Source organism: Rosa rugosa, chromosome 5, assembly GCF_958449725.1.
Source record: "Rosa rugosa chromosome 5, drRosRugo1.1, whole genome shotgun sequence".
NCBI classification, from domain to species: domain Eukaryota; kingdom Viridiplantae; phylum Streptophyta; class Magnoliopsida; order Rosales; family Rosaceae; genus Rosa; species Rosa rugosa.
The window spans coordinates 20561069-20586861 of record NC_084824.1 but is presented as its reverse complement, the minus strand read 5'-3'; the positions used below and the strand labels follow the sequence as shown (position 1 = coordinate 20586861).

The 25793-nt window shown below is 36.1% G+C and overlaps 3 protein-coding genes across 34 annotated transcripts; all 3 read right to left on the bottom strand.

Moving 5' to 3' along the window:
• Positions 1-1746: 1746 nt before the first annotated feature.
• On the bottom strand, positions 1747-7223 carry LOC133712184 (serine/threonine-protein kinase EDR1-like). 18 transcript variants are annotated; one of them, XM_062138272.1, is made up of 9 exons: positions 6629-7223; positions 5158-5897; positions 4966-5075; positions 4793-4869; positions 3995-4142; positions 3646-3755; positions 3279-3330; positions 2924-2958; positions 1747-2076 (listed from the first exon to the last, which is right to left on the bottom strand). In XM_062138272.1, exons 5-9 carry the CDS (start codon positions 4139-4141, stop codon positions 2031-2033), a joined length of 390 nt encoding a protein of 129 aa, XP_061994256.1. In that variant the 5' UTR covers position 4142; positions 4793-4869; positions 4966-5075; positions 5158-5897; positions 6629-7223; the 3' UTR covers positions 1747-2030. The 18 variants fall into 18 exon arrangements, with proteins under 18 accessions (XP_061994256.1, XP_061994263.1, XP_061994258.1 ...); XM_062138279.1 differs by having other exon boundaries at positions 4793-4855; XM_062138274.1 differs by having other exon boundaries at positions 4966-5064.
• Positions 7224-12998: 5775 nt separating this feature from the next.
• Positions 12999-17885, bottom strand: LOC133707951 (uncharacterized). 15 transcript variants are annotated; one of them, XR_009845446.1, is made up of 11 exons: positions 17681-17885; positions 17053-17112; positions 16818-16905; positions 16496-16703; positions 16103-16190; positions 15328-15409; positions 14999-15115; positions 14839-14876; positions 14249-14594; positions 14010-14156; positions 12999-13295 (listed from the first exon to the last, which is right to left on the bottom strand). XR_009845446.1 is itself a non-coding variant. In XM_062133411.1 (4 exons), the coding sequence occupies exons 2-4, from the start codon at positions 14351-14353 to the stop codon at positions 13203-13205; spliced, it is 345 nt and encodes a 114-aa protein (XP_061989395.1). In that variant the 5' UTR covers positions 14354-14594; positions 14839-15321; the 3' UTR covers positions 12999-13202. The 15 variants fall into 15 exon arrangements, 1 of the variants encoding a protein (XP_061989395.1); XR_009845449.1 differs by having other exon boundaries at positions 14839-15115; positions 16814-16905; XR_009845450.1 differs by having other exon boundaries at positions 14839-15115; positions 16496-16657; positions 16814-16905.
• A 1022-nt stretch (positions 17886-18907) lies between these two features.
• Positions 18908-21579, bottom strand: LOC133709967 (glycine-rich cell wall structural protein 1). Its single transcript, XM_062135928.1, has 3 exons — positions 21322-21579; positions 20864-20917; positions 18908-19715 (listed from the first exon to the last, which is right to left on the bottom strand). The coding sequence occupies exon 3, from the start codon at positions 19556-19558 to the stop codon at positions 19184-19186; it is 375 nt and encodes a 124-aa protein (XP_061991912.1). The 5' UTR covers positions 19559-19715; positions 20864-20917; positions 21322-21579; the 3' UTR covers positions 18908-19183.
• Between the last annotated feature and the right edge of the window lie 4214 nt (positions 21580-25793).

Below are 25793 nucleotides of genomic sequence, written 5' to 3'. Positions count from 1 at the left end.
TTAGAAGGAAAATGAAAACCAAATTTATCATAGACCATAAGATCTTACAATAGACTCATTTTAATCCAATTGAAACCTTAGTTTAGGTAAAAATCTAACTCAGGAGAGGATCTAGCCATTCAGGTCCAAAATAAGAATTTATAGCCAATCGAGCAAATTGGGCTGAACTCTTCGCCATTATCTTAATGACTAAGAGAAGTGCATTTCGCTATAGTTAATACATTAATTGAAGATTTTACTCTTTTGTATCCTTGTAGGCTTGTAATCTCAAGCCGTGCGTACTTTCAGGAACTTGCAATCCAATTCAGCATGTCACAATTTTAATCAGGAACCAAATCCCTTATACAGCTTTATGTAGTGATCGAGGTCTAATTCAGCGATTTCGATGGATTTGAACATGCTCCCAACTACGTTGGCATGGAAGCAGGTACATCAACATGATGGAGTTTGTTCTCTCTTTCAAGACCAGTTTTCATTCTTTTACATGGTTACTTCAGTCAATTCAAGTAAATAGCATCAGGAATGGCATAACTGATGTGTACGTTATCACCTAACTAAATTGGATATTTTTCGATAGTCTGCTTAATTTATGAAGCATTTTCATTTTTACATCCATAGATAAGATTGAGAAAGTTAAATTGAAAGACACAAAAAACATAGACAAGAATTGTAGGTACAAGTTTTGATCAACTTGGTGTGTTGGCATTCCCATACAAAACGGGAAAATACGTATCTTTGCAGTTTAATGGGTTTAATATATTTTATTCATTTAATGATATTTTTCTGTGTGCCAATAAAGTGTATTATTGATTTCCTAAATATTTTAGGATTTGGTGTCCTTAATTGTTTATATTTCTCTTAACACAAAAAGATTTGTTTTTCCTTGTAGAAGGGGGATTAGGGTAAAAAGCTGTTGGATTGTTTTTCTTTGGGACGGCAGCTATTCTTGGAGGGTGGAAAAACAAACGGCCAAAAAGAGGACCTGGAACGCAAGAATATTTGGGGCTTCTTGCTTGCTTGCTTAAGATTGAGTCTTCATAAGAGTCAAAACACTTGGTCCATGTATAAGTGTTCTTGATCATCTTTCATATGCAAATATTCTCTTAAGGTCAGTAGAGAGCTTGTGAAGAAAGAAGAGCAATATTTGGCGATCGTTCAAGTGAAGAAGGAGTTCAAGACGGAAGACAAACTTCGTATTAGCACTACAAAAAAGAATTCATTTTGCCACGGCTTTGTGCCGTCGCGGAAAGTCTGTTTGCCGTCGCAAAAGACCAATGGCGACGGCTAGGCGACGGCAATTACACCGTTGTCGTTGGTGGCGTCGCCATTGCTCGTGGCTACGGCAAAACGCCGTCGTAACCGGATTTAGCGACGGCAACAAGAGTAGCAATGATTTGGTCGCTTATTAGGCGACGGCATGTAGCGACTGAAAACGCCGTGGCAAGTAACCTATTTGCTACGGCAGATGCCGTTGTCTGCAATAAACTTTTTTTTCATATTTTTTTATTTTTCCAGAAATTTTCCCTCCAAATTTGATTAGAAATAAGCGGGAAATTGATTTTCCCTCTAAAATTGCGACGGCAATGATGTCGTCGCCACCCCAAGTATTTTTCATATGAAGCTTTAGCAATAGCTAATAACCGTCTCAACCAATTGACCACTCAATTTTTTCAAACCAAAATTTTTTCTGCCATTTTACACACTTAATCAAAAGATATCGTAAAACAATATAAAGCACCAAAATAATTCTTTCAATCATAGCTATCTCACAACTGAAATTATATAATCAAAAGATAAGTGCCAAGTTATATTCCACTACCAAGTACAAACTGAAATTAACCAAACTACAGTCTTTCATAATTATAATGTCCTACCATACTAGATAACTGGAAGGAAAAGTTGCCAAACGTAATATTGTTCAAAAGCATCCTTGACCACAATACTATTTATCATTTACTAGAGGGGCTTGGTGAGTACTGGAGCATGCTCAATTTCTTGATCACTAGTTGAATGTGGATGAACTCCTTCTCCTATGGACTCCCTTCTAAATTCATGGCCACTGGTTGCATCTTGAACCTATCACATAATACACAAGTATACAAATATCAAACCGGATTCACATGAAAAATGAAACATGCACAAATCAGATATTGTCACTACACGTAGTTTGAATTCATAATCTGGGAATGTTTAAGAACTGCTACATGAATGTTATCCTCATTATATTTGTTACAGAACATGATGATTTTGGCTTACTCCATACTCACATAACATGCATTTGTAATTATGAAACGAAACACATAACAAATAATACAAAATCATTGAAGCACACAAACACAGCTTCCCTTTCTTTCTTCAAAACTGGGAAAAAAAAAAATTAACTTCCATCAAGAGTTTTATCTACTGTCATACAATAAGCGAAATTGAAATGATATTAGACTCATACTTTTATCCTCTCAGCCATATCAAAAAGCTAAAGCTAACACAGTTTGTTCATAAACTCAAATCAACAACCAAAACTGCAGCCTAAGTCTTCAACCTATCTGAGCTAGCAATCTCAATATCTACACAGATCGTTTTATACACATTCAATATTTACATAATCATGCATATATATACACAAACATGTATATAAACAAATTTGTCGAAGATAAAAATAATAACGATATAATCATGTCCATTTTTTCCCTTATCAATATCTATGTCAGCTGGAAAAACAGTAACACAAATAGCTAAGTATGAAAATATAAACCAACTATACTAACAATAAATATCTACATTAAATGAACAACGTCACATCAAGCAGAAATAAACAAAACTAACAACGTCACATCAAGCAGAAATAAACAAAAAAGTTAATGGCTAAGAGGCCCATGCAAGTTGTTTCTGGTAACTCAGTTCCTATAAAAATATTATGGCTCACCTCTTCCATATGCTGAGACACATCATGAACCACATCTGCATGACACAATCACATAGCTAGTCAGATGAATATAGCAAGCAAGTCTTTCAAACCAGTCCAATTCCATCACTTTCTTCATTCCAAACTAACAAAATTGAACTAACAAGGAAGATCATTAGATATGATGCAGTACGAGTTTATCACTAAAGACAATTAGATATGAAATGAACTGCTCATCAATCTCATAATTCTAGACTTTTTGTTTTCGTTCAGCTTGTAGTAAACACAAATCTTTGGGCATCTCCGTAGACATTTCTGTGGGATCTTGAAAGCTCCTTATGGCAAAAAAAGAATTTGGGAGGTGACTAGTAGGTACCTTAGCAGGAATTAGTGTTCCAGACGCACCCATCAGATCAATAATATATTCACTGCATGGTATGGCAAACACATTCACTCAGATCAATAACAGTTTCAGAAAATTTTAAAGCATGCATCGATCAACCACCTTAATCTGATGGAAATATGAATGGAATTGTAGTAGCAAGGCAAAAACAAATTGCATGTACCTTTGATTCTATTATCCTCATTTAAACATGATCGTAAATTCAAATCCTAACAGCTTAAAACTAGACGGGCATCAAATGAACATTAATGCAGAGAATACATGTAAAACAGAAAACTTAATGAATTAGTTTCACCAGAAAATTATGCATAAAGAGAGATCAAGAGTTAGAGGACATTACCTTCCAATTCTACTATCAATTTTAATCAAGTTTACAGCTCCATCATCAGTACCCGTGTAGTAGCTACCTTTGACCAGCATACATGGAAGATTTATCTTATCAGCTAGTACCTAAAACCAGAGGCAAAAAAGAATTAACTACGGCAAAAATTCCTTCAAAGGCCTAGAAAACCTTCATTAGATTTAAGCATAAGGTAATGATCAATTTTTCAAAAGGAAAAAACAATGGGACTATAGTCGGATTTTTGAAAGGAAAAAAAGTAACAACATGCTAGATAAGTTGAATGGTGCACATAATTTTCCAATGATTCAGATTGACAATTAAGGTGAGTTTTAAAAACTGCCACAACCTTAAAGAGAAGGGCCCGGTGGCGTGAATGTCCAACATCAATTTTTCCGAGGGGAAGAATGATAGTGTTCATTGAACTCCGCAACTCATGCCTCCTTATTTTCCACCTTCTTAAAATCTCATCCGCATCTCCAACTGGACCACCCATTCTATCAACAACAATATCAGCAATCTTCTGAATCAAGCCACTTAAAACTTAAAAGTAGACCATGTTGAGAAATCCACTCTAGAGATGCAGCATATGCTCTTTTCTCGAGTTGTTGGAGTTCAGTATCAATGAATGAGGTTGATACTATGTTGTTCATAAGATGAACTATGTTGTTCATTATGAATGAGGTTGATTAAAAAGAAGAAGAGTTCAGACTGCGGAAGGTCTAGCAATGACATTTACAAAATTCAACACATGTATAATAGGGAACACACCTTCCAGAAAAATGATTATAACCCCCACCCTCACTGTGATTGAAGTGAAGGAGATGTTTCTATGAATCACAAAGTTCTATTCATATTTACACAAAGTGATTTGATTACCTTATGCAACATATTGAAAGATCAAAAGTAGAGAGAAATCATGACAGCTAATTGTTTTAATCCAATTAGTTCTCAGGGCTTAAATATCTATATGAAAACCAATATTTAGTACAGAAATTTACTTCAAAATGTAGTCAGTCTGGAGGTTTTTCTTTTGTCCTTCAACTGAGATAGTCTACCAGCATTATATATGTTAATGTCTATAACTCTATATGTTTGACAGAAATATAAATTTATCAAAGGCAATACTATTCAATTTTATGGTTACCTTCATTTTAGTGTCAATATTTGGATCAGCAGCAATTCCATCTTTGTTTCCTCTCCTGCTGACCTGTAGCATTATATCTGCATGAGAAAATCAACCTCTGACTTCACATCTCAATGATGGAAATAAAGAACTAACCCAAAAAAAAAAAAAATCAAAAGAGATGAGGAATGTACCAGCTCTGCTTCCAAGACATTAACAGCAGGCTGAAAATTGTTACAGTCATCTCATGTATGTGAAGGTTGTGTTGGTTTACAATCATTTAAGAAAGATGGCTGCCATGAAGCTTACGAGACAGTAGGCTTATTAAATGGAGGACCAGCAAGAAGAGTACAATGATATCAAACATAACAAGACAGTAATATTACCAGTCATGGATGGATCACCCATACATTTTTCCTATGAAGACACGCTTTTAAAGGCTCTAGTGGGTTCCCTCAACTAACAAACACTACGAGTTTCCAGCTCATTCTTTTAACAGGCGCATGATCAGTCCACAACAAACAACATCTCTAGGGGATATATTATTTACTTGGAAAGATACTTTTGTTGAAAACAATTGGGTGATGGTAATGTTGAACACACACAAATCCAATACAAGTTTATTAAAGAAAACAATTACCTCAGTCTCATTCATGTGAGGTTTCAACACTAGAGTATTGAATATAAAAGTGGCTTGCTATGCGACCAAGCTCTATACAATAAAAATTGCCACTTTTCTCGTCAAACCGCATCATTTTTGCTTTGTCAAGGGCACGCGCAGCATCTGCTACAGAGATCTCTGCTTTAAACTCAAGGAAGGATCTGCCATAACCTGCAAAATGCAAAAGAAATTTTTCCTGTATAAGCACATAAATTCAAGTGAACTAAGCATAATGTAGTCCGGAGAAAAGCCATCAACATTCAACGATGGTCAACTGGTCAACTATATAGGTTAAGTGTAATCAACACACAGTGCCTCCTCCCATGCGATACTGTATGCCAAAGGGTTGAGCCTCATCCTTATAAAAAGGTCTGTATATCCAAGCCATGCACAAGCTTCCTTGACATCGGTGACAGTTCCAAGTGCCACCTCTGCATTTAAATTGTCCTTCAATGAACTAATGAACTGAAAATAAAAAGACAATTTTTAAACAATAAGGAAATTAAAGCATCTTGACAGTCTTAGATAAATCGAATACACAAACAAGCAGAATTCAGAATTTAGAGCAAACAAGAATAGCTTTCCATTAGAGCACACATGAATATTATCAATATCACCACTATACTCATATTTTATAAAAGCCACAGGTAGAACTAGAACATGAATCTGAAACGTGAATATGAATTTCTATTGAAGTACGCATACAAATTGAACAGTAAGCACACCAAAGCAAAATCTAGACCGGATCAAAATCACTAATTTCCCAAAATTGAACAAATTTCAAACTCATTTACATAGAACTTCAGCTCAGCTCGCTATCAAACCTAAACTTCATATAAAATCCAAAAAAAAAAAAATCAAACCACAACAGATTAATTCCACTAATCAACAAATCCACCTCAACAAAGATCTCAAAATTCGATAACCTGGATTGTTCAAAAAAAAAAAAAGAGAACTTGGTGTTGATAAAGGAATGTATTGGGTGAAGCTAGCTCGATAGAAATTCTATACATTTGGCTTGTACGTGACGGGTTAGTTCGAGACCCATATCTATCCTCCAGCCACAAGAGGATTCAAAGAAGCAATTACTCTTCAAACCGAGAGTATCCATGAAATGAAAATAAACAATGTAATCCCCAACCATAAACCCATAAATCTGAGTACCCACCCATTGAAAATTAGGGAGATAACAGTACCTGAAAGTCCGCATCTTCTAAAGTTCTGATTTTAGAGTTATTGACTCCTCAACGTTCTATCTGGTTTGATAGAACGAAATTAGATCAGGGAGAGAGAGAGAAGTCGAAAATTGGGGGAGGGCTATCTGATTTTAGAGTTATTGACTCCTCAACCATTTGATTTGTTGAAATAAAAGACCAATTCCCTGGAGTAAACCCAAGCCAAATCGAATCTTGGTTTTGATTAGCTCCCAAAACATGAAAAGAAGTGAGCTTTGAGCTTCTGACCTGTTTTGAGAGTGGAGATCGACAAGATGCAGTCCACAAAGCGAGAGACGGACAAATCTGATTGATTTCTGGGTATTAGAGTTTAGGGTCTGAGCGACGGATTGAATGTGCAGAAAGAGGAATAAAAATAGGAAGGAGGTGGAGCTGAACTAGCAGATGTCGACTTCGCAGATTGCTATGGTCGACTTCGCAGATTGCTATGGTTGACTTCGTTGTCCGGATTGGATGGAGTGAGCGGGAAATAGCAGATGGAGGAAGCGGGAACGAGAACGATGTTTATGACCCTAAAAACCTAAAAAGCTTTCCCGACATGTTTAATTTTGGCACCAAGATCCCGCCTATATCCACCCAAAAGTCAAAAAAAAAAAAAAAAAAAGTATAAAATTTCATTTTGCGACGGCACGTTTTACCGTAGTTAAAAGTAGAGAAATTTAGCGACGGAAAGAATATGCCGTAGCAATTTAAGGCACATTTATGCGACGGCGACGCTATGCCGTGGCAAATCATTTTTCTCTTTGCGACGCCACTTTTGCCGTAGCAAATTTTTGATCAATGGCGACGGCATTCTAATGCCGACGCTAACTGGTGAAGCTAATTGAATTCTTTTTTGTAGTGTAGTTTTGTCGAATCCTTGTAGCCGAGCTAGTGCTATTCGAGCTTGTAAAGAACATATCCTTCATCATAAGTGAATTCTTATTTTGGGTTCTCAAGAGTAAGAGCTCCGCAGTGTTTTTAATCTCAAAAGTTGAGGTTTTCATTGCGTAACCAAAAATCTGGTGTTCTGTTGGTTATTTTTGGTTTCTGCCCAGTAAGGATTGATACGTGCCTTGCAATCCCCATTTTCCAGAAAAACGTTTCATCCTTGTATTTTCACTTGGTATCAGAGCAGGTTCTAAATGTTTTTAGTAGATCCAAGGACATGATGGAACGTGAATATAACAGAGCCTCCATTTCAATAAACTGCCCCCCTTTGTTTGATGGTGAAGATTACTCACAATGGAAGATCATGATGAGGGCATTCCTCTACTCTTAGGATGAAAATCTGTGGAATATAGTTGAGACTAGATGGGAGCACCCAACCAAGGCTGAAGACTCAAAGAAAGTAGAAGGGACATCTGCAAGAGTTCTTAAGCCTAGGAAGGAATGGATAGAAGAGGAGGTTCGGAATAGAGGTTGTGATTTCAAGGCACGGAATTCCTTATACACAGCTTTATCCAAGAAGGAAAGGGTGAGAATCAGCCATTGTGACACGGATAAACAAGCATGGGATCTTCTTCAGGTCACTTATGAAGGAAATAAAAAGGTTAGAGGTCAGAAACTTCAGAGACTTGTCTTGGAATTTGAGAACATGCAAATGGGGGAGGATGAATCAATAGATGACTTTCATGCTCATCTTATGAACGTGACAAGTCAGTGCCACAGTCTTGGTGATCCTTTTGAAGAACATCAGATTGTCAAGAAAATTCTTAGGTCTCTTTCATCAAAGTTTCAATCCAAATAGACAGCTATAGAGGAGACTCAAGACCTAGACACTTATTCTCTTGACGAACTGATAGGTAATCTCAAAACCTTTGAGATGAGGATCAAGCCTGAGAAAAAGGTAAAAAGTGTTGCTTTCTCTTCTGTTAAAAAGAAAGATTATATTGTTGATGATTCTGTGGATTTAGCTTTGTTGACTAAAGAGTTCAAAAAAAATTTAAAAAACAAAAACTCTTCTGGAAACTCATCGAAAAAATTTCCTAACAAACTTAAATGCTTTGAGTGTGGTGGAATTGGACATCTTGCTGCCGATTGTGGCAACAATATTTCATTCACGTGGTAACAAGGCTTTAAAATCCACATGGAGTGACAGTGATGAAGGCTCTCAATCTGAGAATGAAGAGGTAAATCTTGCTCTTACTTCCTCTCTTAATATTGATTTTTCTGATGGTTCTGACTTGGAAGATGATACTCTTGATGAAGAAACAAATGAAAAGTGTAAGCAATTGTATAATGCTTCAAAAATTGTTCTTCGAAAAAATAACAAACTTGAAGAAGAAATTGAATCTTTAAGAGTGGAAAAGATGAAAATTGAGCAAAAATTTGATACTTCTTTAAAAGAATGGGAAGAAGAACGTACTGACCTTGTTGATAAGATTAAAGTTTTGCAGGGTGAGGTCAAATCGAAAAATTGGGACAAGGAGCATAATAAGCTTATAAACAAAATTAAAATTTTGCAGGTTGAAGTCAAGGCTCAGTCCACTCTAAATGTTTCACTAACCCTTGAAAATGAGAAATTGGAGGATGAGTTATTGAAAGTCAAGGAAAGCTTCAACAAGTTTTCTATAGGGTCTGAAAAGGTCTCTAAGATGATTGGATTTGGTAAAACTCATTGCAACAAAGAAGGGTTAGGTTATGAAGGTGAGTCTTGCAAGCCTTTAACCTTTGTTAAAGGTGTGGAATGTGAAAGTTCATTGGATCAGTCACAAGCTTCAAATAACAATGATTCTGGTCCCAAGTTGCCCAAAAGATCAGAGGCAAATTTAGCCCTTCAAACCCATCAAAAAGGTGCTCAGGTATGTTCTGCCAGTCACAAGTCTGTGCGTCAGCCCAGGTCATAACTCTAAAAGCTTTATTCCCACTTGTCATTATTGCGGAAAATTGGAACACATACGTCCTAGGTGTAATATACTTCGCAGGGTCACTCAAAATCATAGAAAAGCATAAAAAATTAGCCCAACTGCATTCCTGCAAACTGAGCTGAAAGAGCATCTGAAGTTGATTAGCAGGATTGCAAAGCGTATTGCAATCCCCAAATAGCAGAAGTTGAAGCAGAAGCAAATCTGGATTAAAAAAGGTTCAAATAATCATTTTTCTGCTCATACCGATAATCTTGATAATATGCTTGAGCTTGCTTTCATTCCTACTGAACACAAATTGGGTAATTCGTTTACTAGGCCGTTAGACAAAACTCAATTTGAATCACTTAAAAGCACCGTTGGTGGATGCTATAAGTATTAATACTCTCACTTCGTTTGATCCATTTTGCATGCATTCATGTTGTATGTCTGCAAATTCAGTTTCTCGAAATTCAGGATTGAAATGGTAGTTTGTATCCCCGAGTGTCTGACAGATTATTTTGAACTTAGATTGACAAGGGCTGTACTCTTTTCCTTAAATCTGTGTGCAATGAGGTGCCTAGCACGTTTTGATTTCGGTCTTGCATCACTCTATAATTGTGAGCTTGAACAACATATTCTCTATCACCTTGAATCCTCACATGCACACATACTCTAAGTGGTGGTAAGTCATATTTGTTGGTTGGCCTGTTCTCAATACTCTTGTACGAAATATTTCCTTATTTTTGCTGCTCCTTTAAAAAAAAAAAAAATTGAATGATTTATGGAGCATGACCAGGCTATTCCCAAAGTAAACAGGCCTCGGTCGTGACAAACGATATGAGGATTGGGATGAAAAGGGAATGGTTTGGTCACCCCGGTGGATTATGAGACTATTGACTCGAGTAGATGTGCTCTTTGGGATGTCCTTGTTACATCTAGTACCCTAAAGTCATCTGACTTGGGAGCTGCTAGCATAATACTCGTTACATGGGTCGTAGTCTTCTTGAGCAAAAATGTTATTTTGTGTGAAAGGCCAAAAGAAAAATTCAAAATCATGCCCACACGGTGTTATAAGGGGGAATATAGTTTACGTGCTTAAATTTGTTTCGTATGTGAGCCTTGCTTTTTAGGTTTCCACAAATATTACACACCCCATCTTGAGATATGTTCACTCTTCACAACAAGAGGTATAGAATACTTGATCACCCTCTATCTTACCTTGTGATTGTCGGAATCAATTCACTCGTGCATGTGAACTTATTTTGTTGCACTCTTGTTTATGGTTAAGTGGTATTGCTCTTGTTGGAAAAGCTATGTGAATTAAATCTGTTCTCAGTATTTGGATACAACCCACTCATTGTGTGTTTGCATTTCATTCTTGCACCTCTCATCACATGATCACACTTAGGGGGAGTATTAATACTTGGACTATCTTCCTCTGATTGATTCGACTTGGGCTAGTGTCTACTGTGCACCATCTATTTGTGATCCTCCTTCTACATCGCTTCTGCTACGTACGTTCCCTTTGTCATTCCTATTCAAAAAGGGGGAGAAATTAGATGTGTGACAGTGATAACATTATTCTATCTTAAGCATAACTGTGATAACGTTATTCTATCTTATGCATTTTACCAATGTGTGAGAAATGTTTCAGGAATGAATGGATGAAGAGTTGTGATGTTCCTCCTGTGCTTGTTGAGGGGGAGAGTTTGTCCTAATTTATGTTTTGTATAGGAATGCCCAAGGAGGAGATTGTAGGTACAAGTTTTGATCAACTTGGTGTGTTGGCATTCTCATACAAAACGGGAAAGTATCCTTGCAGTTTAATGGGTTTATTAATATCTTTTATTCATTTAAAGATATTTTTCCGTGTGCCAAAGTGTATTATTGATTTCCTAAGTATTTTAGGATTTGGTGTCCTTAATTGTTTATATTTCTCTTAACACAAAAAGATTTGTTTTTCCTTGTAGAAGGGGGATTAGGGTAAAAAGCTGTTGGATTTTTTTTGTATGGGACAGCAGCTATTCTTGGAGGGTGGAAAAACATATGGCCAAAAAGAGGACCTGGAACGCAAGAATTAATGTTTGGGGCTTCTTGCTTGCTTGCTTAAGATTGAGTCTTCACAAGAGTCAAAACACTTGGTCCATGTATAAGTGTTCTTGATCATCTTGCATATGCAAATATTCTCTTGAGGTCAGTAAAGAGGCTGTGAAGAAAGAAGAGTGATATTTGGCGATCGTTCAAGTGAAGAAGGAGTTCAACACGGAAGACAAACTTCGTATTAGTTTTGTCGAATCATTGTAGCTGAGCTAGTGCTATTCGAGTTTGTAAAGAACATATCCTTCATCATAAGTGAATTCTTATTTTGGGTTCTCAAGAGTAAGAGCCCCGCAGTGTTTTTAATCTCAAAAGTTGAGGTTTTCACTGTGTAACCAAAAATCTGGTGTTCTGTTGGTTATTTTTGGTTTCTACCCAGTAAGGATTGATATGTGCCTTGCAATCCCCATTTTCCAGAAAAAAGTTTCATCCTTGTATTTTCAAGAACAGATCCAACACAACAAGACGATCCAAGATTATGGTCACAAGAAACATGGATAAAGATGATGCATAAAGATTAGAGTTGCCACTACACCACAAACTTAATCAGACGACAGTTCCTGAACTGTCGTCTGAGTGAAAAATGTGCTGTCGTCTAGTAGCCTGTGGTCTGATTGACTTCGTTCAGACGACAGTTCAAAACTATTGTCTGTGTTACACTCAGACGACATATATAAGCTCATAACTGTCGTCTGAAAATTACCAAACTATTTTGATTTGGATAAACTATTGTCTGTTAGACATTCAGACAACAGTTCGTTTAATGATTGTTGAGAAACATTATATTACCCCAACACTTTTAAGAGAACTATGTTGTGCATAATGAATCTCAGACGACACTGTTAGGATACCTCTGTTGTCTGAAATGAATCTCAGACGACACTGTTGGGATACCTCTGTTGTCTGAAATGAATCTCAGACGACAATGCCTCATTTTTCTCAGTTGTACTAGATGCATTAACCATAACAGTGCCAAAATGGAATACGTCATCTAACTCAATACTCAGACGACACATTTTATTGTTTTGAGTTGCATTTTATAAATCTCATTCAACAGTTTATTGTTATATCTGATGAGTGAAATGAATCTCAGATGACATTGATTTTGTTATATCTGTTGTGTGAATAAAGTTCAGACAACATGAGTTTTGTTATATCTGTTGTGTGAATAAAGTTCAGACAACATGGGTTTTGTTATATCTGTTGTATGAATGGAGTTCAAACAACATGAGTTTTGTTATATCTGTTGTTTGAATGCATGTTCAGACAACATGACTTATTTGCTGCGTTAAATGTGTTGTCTGAGTGAATCTCAGACAATAGACAATTGACCTATATTTGATGTCTGAATTGGCTTTGCACAATTAATTGGTTGCAAATATGAAATTCCATGTCCAAAACACATATATCCAAAATACCACATTGTCATAGATTACTGTCATCTGTTTCATACATTGCCATATCCAACTTTGGAACCAAAGTGCAAATTCATATTCGGATCAACCACAATCCAAACCAAAAGCAACCTTAATATAGCAAGTCTATCATATATCAAGGTTACCAAAATAAGTCCCTATACCCAAGTACTAACTAGCTAGATGCGATACTACTTACATATATGTTTTAACAACAAATTTTGCCCACTCTGTTCTGATTGCATCAATATGGTGCTGCGTATATGCTGCCTTCCCTCTTCTCTCCCACTGAAACAAATTGGTTTGCATTTAGTATTCAGAAAACTATCCAATAATCCATGACTATATATGAACTGATCGAAACATGCAAAGTGGTCCAGAACAATGCAATCCAGCAACCACATTTTCAATAAGCATATTTTCAAAAAGCAATAATATTAGATGACAATATTCCAGCAAACCAGTTTAAGTTGGAGAAAAAGTGCACAAAAGTGAATTTTTTCTCTCATATATGATAAGCAAACCAGTTTAGATGACAATAGTGAATTTTTTTCTCTCATCTATGATAAGCAAGACTTTGCCAAACCACAGAAGGCATAGTGCTTTAAATGAAATTTAACATTCATGCTTGCTCCAACTTGCCCTAGCCTGTTTGATAGTTTTAGGAGCTGACAATGGTAATATATACTGGAAATAGAGTCGGTGTATACTTGTGTATATGCATTGTGCACCCTTGGAGATTTCTTCGTTAAATCCTTGTAACTTGTATAAAAATACTAAATTTTCTCCCAAATGCCGACTTGTTTTTGGAAAGTTATGAAGACTATGTAATACATCATCAGCTTATTGTATTTAAAAAGTAAAGCCAAGAAAAGACTTCAGATAATATGGATATAATATGAAAAGAAAAATCTTAATTTGAAAAGAAAGAATGGATAAAGCAGCATAACTGCAAATATTGTCATTAATGTATAACTAAACCTACAAGACTGGAAGTTATACCTTAGTCCGAGCATATAGCAACACAAGGCTGTAGGTATGAGCAATTGCTTGATAGATTTCAGGCGTATTTAAAGGGGAGATGGACTGTGCCCAGATAGATGAAAGCAGAAGGGTAATCTGGCGACTGCTTAACCCAAGGGACATTGTCTGCAAAAATTAGTGAGAAGAAAAATGGTCATAACAGAAGACAATAAGGAATGAATCTATTCAACATAGATAACAAAACCAACAATCCATACCGATTCATTATGTGGAACACTTGGAGCTGTTGTATCAGCAGTCACAGTTGATGGTTGCCTTTTCATACTGTAGTTTCGGCTTAAAGTTGACTTCAATCTGTGCATTGTAGTCCGCTATCACATTACAGCATTCAATTTTTTAGCTGCATGATTAGAACACATTACACGAAGTTCTCACTGGAATTAATGACTTCAAATCAAACTTGGTATGTATAGTTTAATGAAGCTATAAATAGAACACAATAATGAGAAGTGTTTGATAAATGTTGGCTTGAAAATTTGAGGTTTTGTGGCTTGTTGTTCCACCAATCTCACTGAAAAATTGATCCAGATTATGGTTCAGTCCCTGCAATGTACATTTGACAAATTTTATTAAGCATGAAGGGCTATCTATGATATGACTGCAATTAATGAAGTGAGGCATGATGGTGATTGATTTGTATAGTTAATGATTATGTATAGTATGATCGATTTCTATATGCAATATGCTAGAGATTAGAGTGATAAGACCATTTAATGAAAAGTTATAAAGACGTATAATGAGGCAGTTGGGATACAGTATAAACAAAGATGAAGAGCATTTAACTGACCTTTTTTGTTTAGAGTGCACGGAGCCATGTATGCAGTCCTGCAAAACATTTCAAGAATTGGTAACAATAGTTAGTCATAGAAACAGAATAGTCTAGATTGAAAGTTTAGTTTTTTTTTGTTCTTTGGTTAATATCGTGAGTTCTGTGCTTTTAATCTTACAGAGGTTAGATAAATTCTTTTTTTTTTTTTAGCAGAACTTGTCAATTAACTGCAAGATGCAAATGCATCTAACAGCATCAATTACTTGCTTCCTCTTGATAAGATTCCGAATAAAACCTGCAACAAATAAAACAGAAGGTAAGTGTTTCAGGGAAACCTAAGTCGTCAGAAAAGGAGTAAAAGAAAATAGTTTGAAATGCTAGTCCGCAAAATAGTAAGATGCTTACTTTAAGAACTTGACTGGTTCAGAAACTCAGCACAAAACCAAAGAATACATAAGTACAACAAAGAAATAACTATCAGTAAGCATCTTACTATTGAATACCTACCATAAATCGAGAAATCTATCACAACCTCTGGAGAACCATCCTTGTAAAGTTCCACTGTGATATAACCTGACTTGTTTAAAATCTGAATACAATGTGGTAGGGAAAGAGAGGGAATAAGTAATAATATCCAAAAACAGATATAAATGTCCTATGTTACTCCAAATCAAATGGAGAAGCCTAATATATCAGCAGGAAGAATAAGGAATGAAATGTTGTAAACAAACGAATGCAGCAATCCTTCTGTTCTAAAGTTTTTCACTTTCCTATAAGGCTATAAGTCTATAGCTGGTCATGAAGAAACAAAAGATGTCTTGAACTTTAAATATATAAGGGGCACTCTTTAATATATGCCATAATTTGAACATTAGATAAGAAACAAAAGTTTTACTTGAATGATTTCAGTAAGCTACACCGAAAAAAAAAATGTTGCATTTTTATTTGTGTAGATCTAGTTTCTTCTTTTCCAGCTACAAAATTGTATTTTCAGATGATCTTAAGCCTAGATTTAATGCACCCTCCAATCCTCAGATAGATAAACCTAATTCAATCTCACAAATAGGAATCACAGAATGTTCAGTTTACAGTTTTACACTAACATTCAATTGCTGAAGCATAGAATCATCTAAATGTTCATAAGGAGTGTACTGAGTCCTAACAGTAACAACACCAATGGCATTCACAAACCAAAATCAAGAACTCAATTATTTCAATACTGAATTAAAATTGAAACTGAAATCTCAATCCTATATCTTGAGCTGGGGATCAAATTACTCACCCCCACTCGCCCTCTTTGTAAAGAGAGTGATCAATGTCATCTTTCTTCACGAAATTGAACATCAAAGCCGCCAAAGAAGCAAAAATACCTACAAAAACCACCAATCACAAACTCGAATAAAAAACCCTAAAGACCTAAACTTTACAATATACACTTTCTCACATTAACAGAGTGTGAGGAGCAAAGCATGGCCTAATCAAATGTCACATATATAAACTGATCATGGGATGGAAGCATTCGAATCGAATCACAATTCTATATTTCAGCCATCAAACCATTAAAATTGTCTTCACAATTCATACCTCAAAGTCCAGGATCGGAATCAAAGCCACAAAACATTTAACAAAAGAAGAAAAAACACAAAACGATTCAAATACAGGAGGGTCAGCATACCAAAAGGGTTTACTATATGCCAGTGAAGCAATTCGATGGAAAAGTTACCAACATAAGTCACCAACTTGATGTGTCAGCTTCTGCAGCTTTCTCAAACAATCTTCCAAAAGCCTCTAACTGTTCCATATGGGTAGTACTAGCTTCATCCAAAAACCCTTCTATCTGAAAAGCATCATGTTTTTCTTTCAGAGCACTTTCATAAGCTTCTCTGTAACACCAAACAAATTTTATCAAGTAGCTAATCGCTAAATGAACACCAAAAAGCTATTTTATGTAAGCATTTGAACATCATAAGCCTAAACTCAGAAGGAGCCATACTTACTCGAGTAGAGACTTCCATAAACAATGATATTTAGCTGTAGATATTACTTAGCTGATCTAGAAGAGGGTGCAAATCAGGAAGTTCATAGCTGCATTATGACCAACAAGAATAAGTAACACAAAAATACTAGGCTCATTGTTAGGTGATAACATCATAGTAATATCAAGGTCCATAAAACTACAGAGCTTTTTTTCTAAACTAAATCTTGTTCGTTTTTAAGTAACGAGACTCACACCTCACACTTGATGCTCAGTTCGATGAGGGTGAAATCGGTGAACTGTGACAATTTCTAGTCCTAATCCCGCACAAAAAAAAAAAAAAATTAACAAATGTCAGTACTATTAACTATTAAGAAACAAGAAGAATTTCAGACTTAGAAACATGAACAATTGCAACAACCATCCAATTTCAAAATTCAAAGTAGCAACCATCCAATTTCGAAATTCAAAGTATCAATCGATCTCAGAAACCCAATAAATAAGAAACAGCAATATCCGAAAATCAATCATATCAGAACTCAAAAACTCAATCAAAACCCAATGAAAGGAAAACGAAAAACTGAATCTGATTGAGAAGAAAGAGATAGAGAATAAGAACAAGGAGGGAAGGAGGGAGGGAAGGGGGGGAGGGGGGGGAGAGAAAGAAGAGAGTCGCGATTGAGAGAGACTGAAGGAGAGAGAACCCGCGGTGGAGAGAGAGGCGCGGGCGATAGAATTGAGAATGTCAATTATAGAATTGAAATTACTGCAATAGCTGCACACCAATATCACAAAACTCAATCAAAACCCAATTTTTTTTTTCGATCTGAAAAATTGAAGAACATGAATCTTATATTGAAGTAAGAAAAACCAAGAAGAACTTACGGAAGAGAGAGAGAGATGGAGGTTGAAGACTAAAGTCAGTCTAGATCGACAGAGACAGCCCACTGAGAGTGTATCGACTGAGATTGAGAGCGAGGCTGAGAGGGTGAGAGGGACTGAGGGTGAGGGCTACAGTGAGTGAGAGAGAGGCTGAGAGCGATTTGGGAGGGAGAGTTACCTAAAATTTAGCTAAGGGAGGGAACACGGGTTTTTCACAAGTCTGCTAGGTTTTGAATCTTTTGATTGTTTTGAGTGGGAAAAAAATAAATGTAAATTAAAAAAAAAAAAATTTCTCGTTTTTCAGACAACATATATCCTTATTAGTGTTGTCTGAAATCTCTCAAATTTACCAAAGGATCATGTGTTGGATGAGTAGAAGTGAGACGACAGGTTTAAAAAATCTGTCGTCTGACTAACTCAGACGACAGCAAAAACTCATGTGTCGTCTGATGGCTGTCGTGTGATTGAGTTATTCTAGTAGTGTGCACGAACATGATAGGCCCGGGATAATGCAAAAAGCTAGATTAGGATTACATCAACACAGAAGAAGCACGAATTAACTACTACCACTTAATGTGGGGTTGATCCACATGCCCACATATCCTTCCTCAAGTCTTTAAAGTAGGAATTAAGCAGTGTCACACTCAAAGTCATCCATGTAAATCCTCTGGTCTCTTCCGGGCGCCTTCATGGTTTTCCTCTGTCCTCCTGAAGAAGTTGAACCCGAAAGGAGTCCAGCTACGCCCAAAGTGAGACAAGCTATGGTAATATGGTAATGTAATGTAATGTTTATCGTACACTCATTTTACATCTATTTGAACAAAAATTACAATTATTTGAATCAAAATTACAACATTAAGAACAAAGTTACCATATTCATCTACACTATTTACATATAATTAAAAAAAAATTACAATATTGATAACAAATTTGTTCAAAAACTTGTAACAAGGTGATAGGTGGTGTAATTACCATTATTACAACTAAGATTACACAAAATAGGACTCAACATTACCACTTTGACAACAAATTTGTTATTACATTTACAAATGTGTGTATGAGATATAGATATGTATTATAGAAGTTTCCCCCACTGCAACCCTAGGGCCACTTGAATTGAGTCCATTGTTGTCTTGCTAAATGGGTTTTCTAAACCTCTGTACGCTTTGCTGCCCCCAAATCCCCAACTGAACCCAATTGTCAATTACCTCCTTTTAGAGAGCCCTAGTGTTGACGTAATCACAATATGGAAACTTATTCATGATCAGTAGTTCTTACAAAGAATTTCATGTATGTAAGACTTCTCTAAGACAGAGGAGGCCAAAAGAAGCAAAGCAAGAGTACGTACCAGTCCAGACGTACTCTTTTTTATATATACATGGTTACACACATATACATATACGACCGCCGCCATATTAACAAAAGCAAGCCAGAGTTCTACGTACCAGTACTACACCGGTTTTTATTCATATACATCTATGTTACACATGGTACGTCATGTCCCTACTACTTGCTGTCACCGTGGAGGTCTTGAAAATAGCCCTTAGGGTTACTCTCAAAGACGTCCCTGGATATTGTAGCATCTCTTCCAGGGGCCTTCATGGCTCCACCAGAACTGGCACCCGAGGACACTTGCCCTCCAGTTATTCCTCCGCCACCGCCAATTTTGGCACCTCCGCTGCCACCGCCTTTGGAACCTCCTGCTCCACCGCCACTTTTGGCACCTCCTCCGCCACTTTTGGTACCTCCTCCGCCACTGCCTATGGCACCACCTCCTCCACTGCCACTTTTAGCACCTCCTCCGCTACCGCCACCCTTGGCACCTCCTCCGCTACCGCCACCCTTGGCACCTCCTCCACCACCTCCTTTGGCACCTCCCATACTGTAATAAAAATAAATGCACGTTCACTCACTTCTGTTTTGCTACTGCTTTGCTTTTACAGAGGGCAATGCATGGTCGATATGGCTATATACTGCTGCATGCATGAGTCGGTCTCCAAAATTAATTAATTCACTAGCAAGATTTGCCCGCGCTTTGCTGCGGGATTTACTATTGTTAGTCATGAAATACAGAGAATCAAATAAGTAATAATAGAAAACCAAATTGAATGGAGAGCTTCGTATATATGTTTAGAAGCAATCATATATGCAAGTTCATGGAAAATGCTAAAAAGTATTCATTCAGGCATACCAGATCAGAAGTAAACAAAGAAAAAGGTTGTCCTTCAAAATGATTGAATGCTAGAAAGGTAATTCATTCAAACTCACAGAGAAGATCAGGAATACAACTTTTAACAGGGTAACTGAGTAGAACTTAGCAGAAGTGTTTAGAAAGTAGTTGATGCAGGTTCTTGAAGATAGAGCTGGTTTCCAAAACAACTGAAGCTAGTTTCCAAAAAGTAGTGCTGGAGTGTGTACACAAAAAATAGTTACTCCAGGGTACAAAATGCTTCAGTTGATTAGCTGACTACAGTTTCATAAAAATTGTAGTCAGTGCAGCTCCAATTTTTACAAAATTGATTAGTACAGCATATATATTAGAAATGTACAGAAGGATGGTTTAGCTTCAGTTGTTTTTCTTCTCCTGATGTTGTTCTTTTGCTGTGAATGATGATGCATGTGCTAATAACTCTATGTTTGTGGGCACTCACTGTAATTAACCAAATCCCACAGATTAGACCAATTCAATAAGAAGCATGACCCGAATTTACATCAAAAGCAGAAAAAGAAATTACAGATTAGATTGGGTTACAAATCACCAAGTGTGAGGTTAGTTTTTAATAATTCAATTCACTTGTCATTTTTTACCACCTTTTTTATGTGAGGTCAGTTTCACTATAGAAAAAAAACCATCTATGATGTTGCCCCTGTATTCTTACTGATTCTACTAAATTGAACTGTCACCAAGTTTTCATAATGGTCAACGTTTATAATCTAAAACTTTGCTTGAAAAAATTGAGAAAGTATAAATTTGAAGAACTCAAAAGAATCTATGAACTAAACTATACATCCATAGAAACTAAGTGCCTAAAGATTACATCAATCTGAAGAAAAAAATAAAAATAAAAACATTGGAAGACAATTAGTTTTACTGGAAGATAATTGAATTATTGAGATTAAGAGTACAAAGTAGATGCTATAGATCAGTAGTGAAAAATTTGAAATTGTGACAGATCAAAAGCATACCTTGAAGTTGTTGTAATTAACCACCTAGATGTGAAATTGCAGAGCAAACAGAATCTGTAGAAGATAAAAACTGATATATCAGTTCAAAATTGAGAACAATAGATAATCTAATAGAAGCCATACGTAATACATAAAAATTAATAGAATAATAGGCAAACCAGAGCTTCATTAGAAATCAAGTTTCTTCTTATCCAAAAAAAAAAAAGAAATCAAGTTTCTTCGATTGATTTCTACTGTAACTCTATTTTGTCAGACTAATAACAAAATTTCAGTTTCCCAATTCTTGAAAAACAAAAACAAATACTATCATAAGGAACAGAGTTTTCGAGATCAGAAAGAATAAGAAGTTGTAAACATATGGTTTACAGAGATGAAAAAATTGATCAATCTGGGTAGAAAGATAAAGGTAGATAACATGGTAAACGAAATCAACCCATTTTATGAAAGCTAAATTTTACCAAGGTTCTGCTGGTGTTGATTGCGATGGATAAGCCTGATATCAGCGAACAGTGGGTGTCAATATTTTTCTTTTCAAGTGAATCCAATTTGATTTGGCAACTCGCATGTACTCGGACGGTGCTTATATACCGATTCTGTAACCTGCTATGCTATGGCAGCATTGGATCACTGCTACAAAGTGAGCAAAAGTGACCTCCACTTACTGGTCGTCTTTGCTCTGGCAAAAGGTAAAGGTCTTTGCTTTGGCAAAAGAAAAAGGAGTCACCTATAGTAAAGGAGCACCTACAGTGACCTCGGTTCAAGCAGATTAAAACACATGGCTAATGTCATATCCAAAGGTCTATATTTCTTTGGATAATATTACAATAACATCTTTTCTCTACTCATAATATTACAATAACATCTTTTCTCTAGGATAATATTACAATAACATCTTTTCTCTAGGATAATATTACAATAACATCTTTTCTCTACTCATTATTTCTTTGGATAATATTACAATAACATCTTTTCTCTAGGATAATATTACAATAACGATAATATTACAATAACATCTTTTCTCTAGGATAATATTACAATAACATCTTTTCTCTAGCTCATTATTTCTTTGGATAATATTACAATAACATCTTTTCTCTAGGATAATATTACAATAACGATAATATTACAATAACATCTTTTCTCTAGGATAATATTACAATAACATCTTTTCTCTAGCTCATTATTTCTTTGGATAATATTACAATAACATCTTTTCTCTAGGATAATATTACAATAACGATAATATTACAATAACATCTTTTCTCTAGGATAATATTACAATAACATCTTTTCTCTAGGATAATATTACAATAACGATAATATTACAATAACATCTTTTCTCTAGGATAATATTACAATAACATCTTTTCTCTAGCTCATTATTTCTTTGGATAATATTACAATAACATCTTTTCTCTACTCATTATTGTCGTCTTCCTCACTTTTCTTACCAGCTCTAAGTCTCTAGTCTTCTTTATCATATCAAATACATGGACATATCTACCGCTTATAATTCAACCCCAACCTACTCACCACAAAAAGATCCGGTGGTTACATCAACTAAATCAACACCCTTGTGATTACATCAACCAAAGTGAGAAATTTGGTAGAGGTGCTCTTTTTTTGTTTTTTGTTTTTTATTTTATTTCCAACAGTTGAGAATTATAATAATTAATTTTATGTGAATCAAACTCATGAAGGAGAGACGTATGCCACTAGATGTCAATACTATTGAACTGATACACGTGCTCTTGATTTTCTTAAATTTCAATGAAGTTGGTGCTGTTTTCTTAAATTGAAACATTAAGACCTAATTAATGGGTGAGCGTTACAGAAAGGAAAGTTAATGGTAGTGAAGGATGAAGATGCTTATCCAACACAAAAAAAAGGCATAAAGATGGCACTGAATTAAAAATCGGAAGAGTGCGCAAGAGAGTAAAAAGAAAAAGAAAAAAAAGTGTATATAGTGCACTGACATGCACTTGCACCAACAAGAATAGATGAATGTATAATATTAAGGAATTGCCTGTAAATATCAACGGCTCAGATATGCTAGAATTGCTTGTTCACTTGCACTGCCGGTGTATAGAAAAATTTTCTAAAAAAATAAAAATAAAAAGATTGGCAATAAGAAAGGAAAAGTGAACTTTAGAAGAAAAATGAAAACCAAATTTATCATAGACCAATAGATCTTACAATAGACTCATTTTAACCCAATTGAAACCTTAGTTTAGGTAAAAATCTAACTCAGGAGAGGATCTAGCCATTCAGGTCCAAAATAAGAATTTATGGCCAATCGAGCAAATTGGGCTGAACTCTTCGCCATTATCTTAATGACTAAGAGAAGTGCATTTCGCTATAGTTAATACATTAATTGAAGATTTTACTCTTTTGTATCCTTGTATGCTTGTAATCTCAAGCTGTGCGTACTTTCAGGATCTTGCTATCCAATTCAGCATGTCATAATTTTAATCAGGAACCAAATCCCTTATACTGCTTTATGTAGCGATCGAGGTCTAATTCAGCGATTTCGATAGATTTGAACACGCTCCCAACTACGTTGGCATGGAAGCAGGTACATCAACATGATGGAGTTTGTTCTCTCTTTCAAGACCAGTTTTCATTCTTTTACATGGTTACTTCAGTCAATTCAAGTAAACAGCATCAGGAATGGCATAACAGATGTGTACGTTATCACCTAACTGAATTGGATATTTTTCGATAGTTTGCTTAATTTATGAAGCATTTTCATTTTTACATCCATAGATAAGATTGAGAAAGTCAAATTGAAAGACACAAAAAGCACAGACAAGAACACAACCAACACAACAAAACGATCCAAGATTATGGTCACAAGAAACATGGATAAAGATAAAGATTGGAGTTGCACGAACACTGATAGGCCCGGGATAATGCAGAAAGCTAGATTAGGGCTACATCAACACAGAAGAAGCACGAATTAACTACTACCACTTAATGTGGGGTTGATCCACATGCCCACATATCCTTGCTCAAGTCTTTGAAGTAGGAAGCAGTGTCACACTCAAAGTCATCCCTGTAAATCCTCTGGTCTCTTCCGGGAGTTTCCCCCTCTGCAACCCTAGGGCCACTTGAATCGAGTACGTTGTTGTCTTGCTAAATGGGTTTTCTAAACCTCTGTACGCTTTGCTGCCCCCAAATCCCCAACTGAACCCAATTCTCAATTACCTCCTTTTAGAGAGCCCTAGTGTTGACGGTAATCACAATATGGCAACTTATTCATGATCAGTAGTTCTTACAAAGAATTTCATGTATGTAAGACTTCTCTAAGACAGAGGAGGCCAAAAGAAGCAAAGCAAGAGTACGTATACGTGAACATATCTACCGCTAATTAATCAACCCCAACTTACTTTATTGTCAAAAAAAAAAAAAAAAACCCCGGTGGTTACATCGATCAACTAAATCATCACCCTTGATAACCAAACTACCAAAGTGAAAAATTTGGTACAAGTGCTCTTTTTTTTTATCTATTTTATTTTATTTTAATAGCTGAGAATTACGTACATGCAACAATTAATTTTTCGTGAATCAAACTAACGACATTCCACTTACGAATAAGAGACTTATGCCACCACATTTCAATAGAGTGCTCTTGTTTTTCTTAAATTTCGATGGAATTGATGTTGTTTTCTTAAATTGAAACAATAAAACCTAATTAATGGGTGGGTGTTACTGAAAGGAAAAGTAATGATGAAGATGCTTATCCAAAGAAAGAATAAAAAAGAGTTTTGACTTGACGTCCAAATTTCCGCCCCAGTAACAGATTATAATTCCCTCTCCCTATTGAACTGCAAAATGTCAATTTTTGGCTGCCATTATCCCCCTCTCCAACCCTCATAGCAACGACGCCGATGGCCTCTCTCTCTCCACAACTGATCGCAACATCATCTCCCTCTCCTCCAATTCCTGCAACACCCCCAAATCATAAAGATCCAACTCAATCAATCACAATTCACAAAACCTAGAAACAAGATAAGAAAATTCGTGGGACTCACGAGGACGTCGAGATCGTCGTGGATAGGGGAATCAATGACGCCGGAGAAGCACGTGGATCAATGACGCATCAATAAAACTCCAGAAATTCTTCACATTTTATGGGCTTAGAATCTCAAGCTGTGCTTTCAGGATCTTGCTATCCAATTTTGTCCGACTGGTACAATCATGTCAGAATTTTATTATGGAACCAAATCCCCTGCTTGTAACCATAGAGATGGAATCCGGGGCATTTCGATGAAATCCCAGGCTCGACGAAATCACTGAAATGGAGCGATGTCTGATTCAGTGATTTTGATGGGATTATTGAACCCTAGGGAAACTGCAATTGGTGACTATCAACAACGTTGGCAACTTGGCATGGAAGCAGGGACATCATCAACTGTGATGGACTTTGGTTCTCCCTGTAATAAGCCAGTTAGCCAGTTCCCATATTCTTGTACATTTTTAATTACTTCATTCAATTCAATACGTGTTATTACCTAACTGAATGTTGTCTGCTTAATTTATGAAACATCTTCATTTTTACATCCATAGAGAAGATTGAAAAGTTAAATCGAAAGATACAGACAACATACAGGAACAGATCCAACACAACAAGGCGATCCATGCATGATTATGGTCACAAGAACATAGATAAAGATAATGCATAAAGATTACAGGTCCACGAACACAGATAGGGACGATGCATGCATAAAACTAGATTAGGGTCACATGAACACAGAAGAAGCACGAACTAGTACTAGTTTATTCTTTGCATCCTTCTACAGGGTTGATCCACATGCTTCCATCCCACATATCCTATTTGCGTGCGCGCTTGTCTTGGAAATATTGTTTAGGGGCACGCTCAAAGTTGCCCCTGTAAATCCTCTCGTTTCCCCCAGGAGCCTTCATCGTT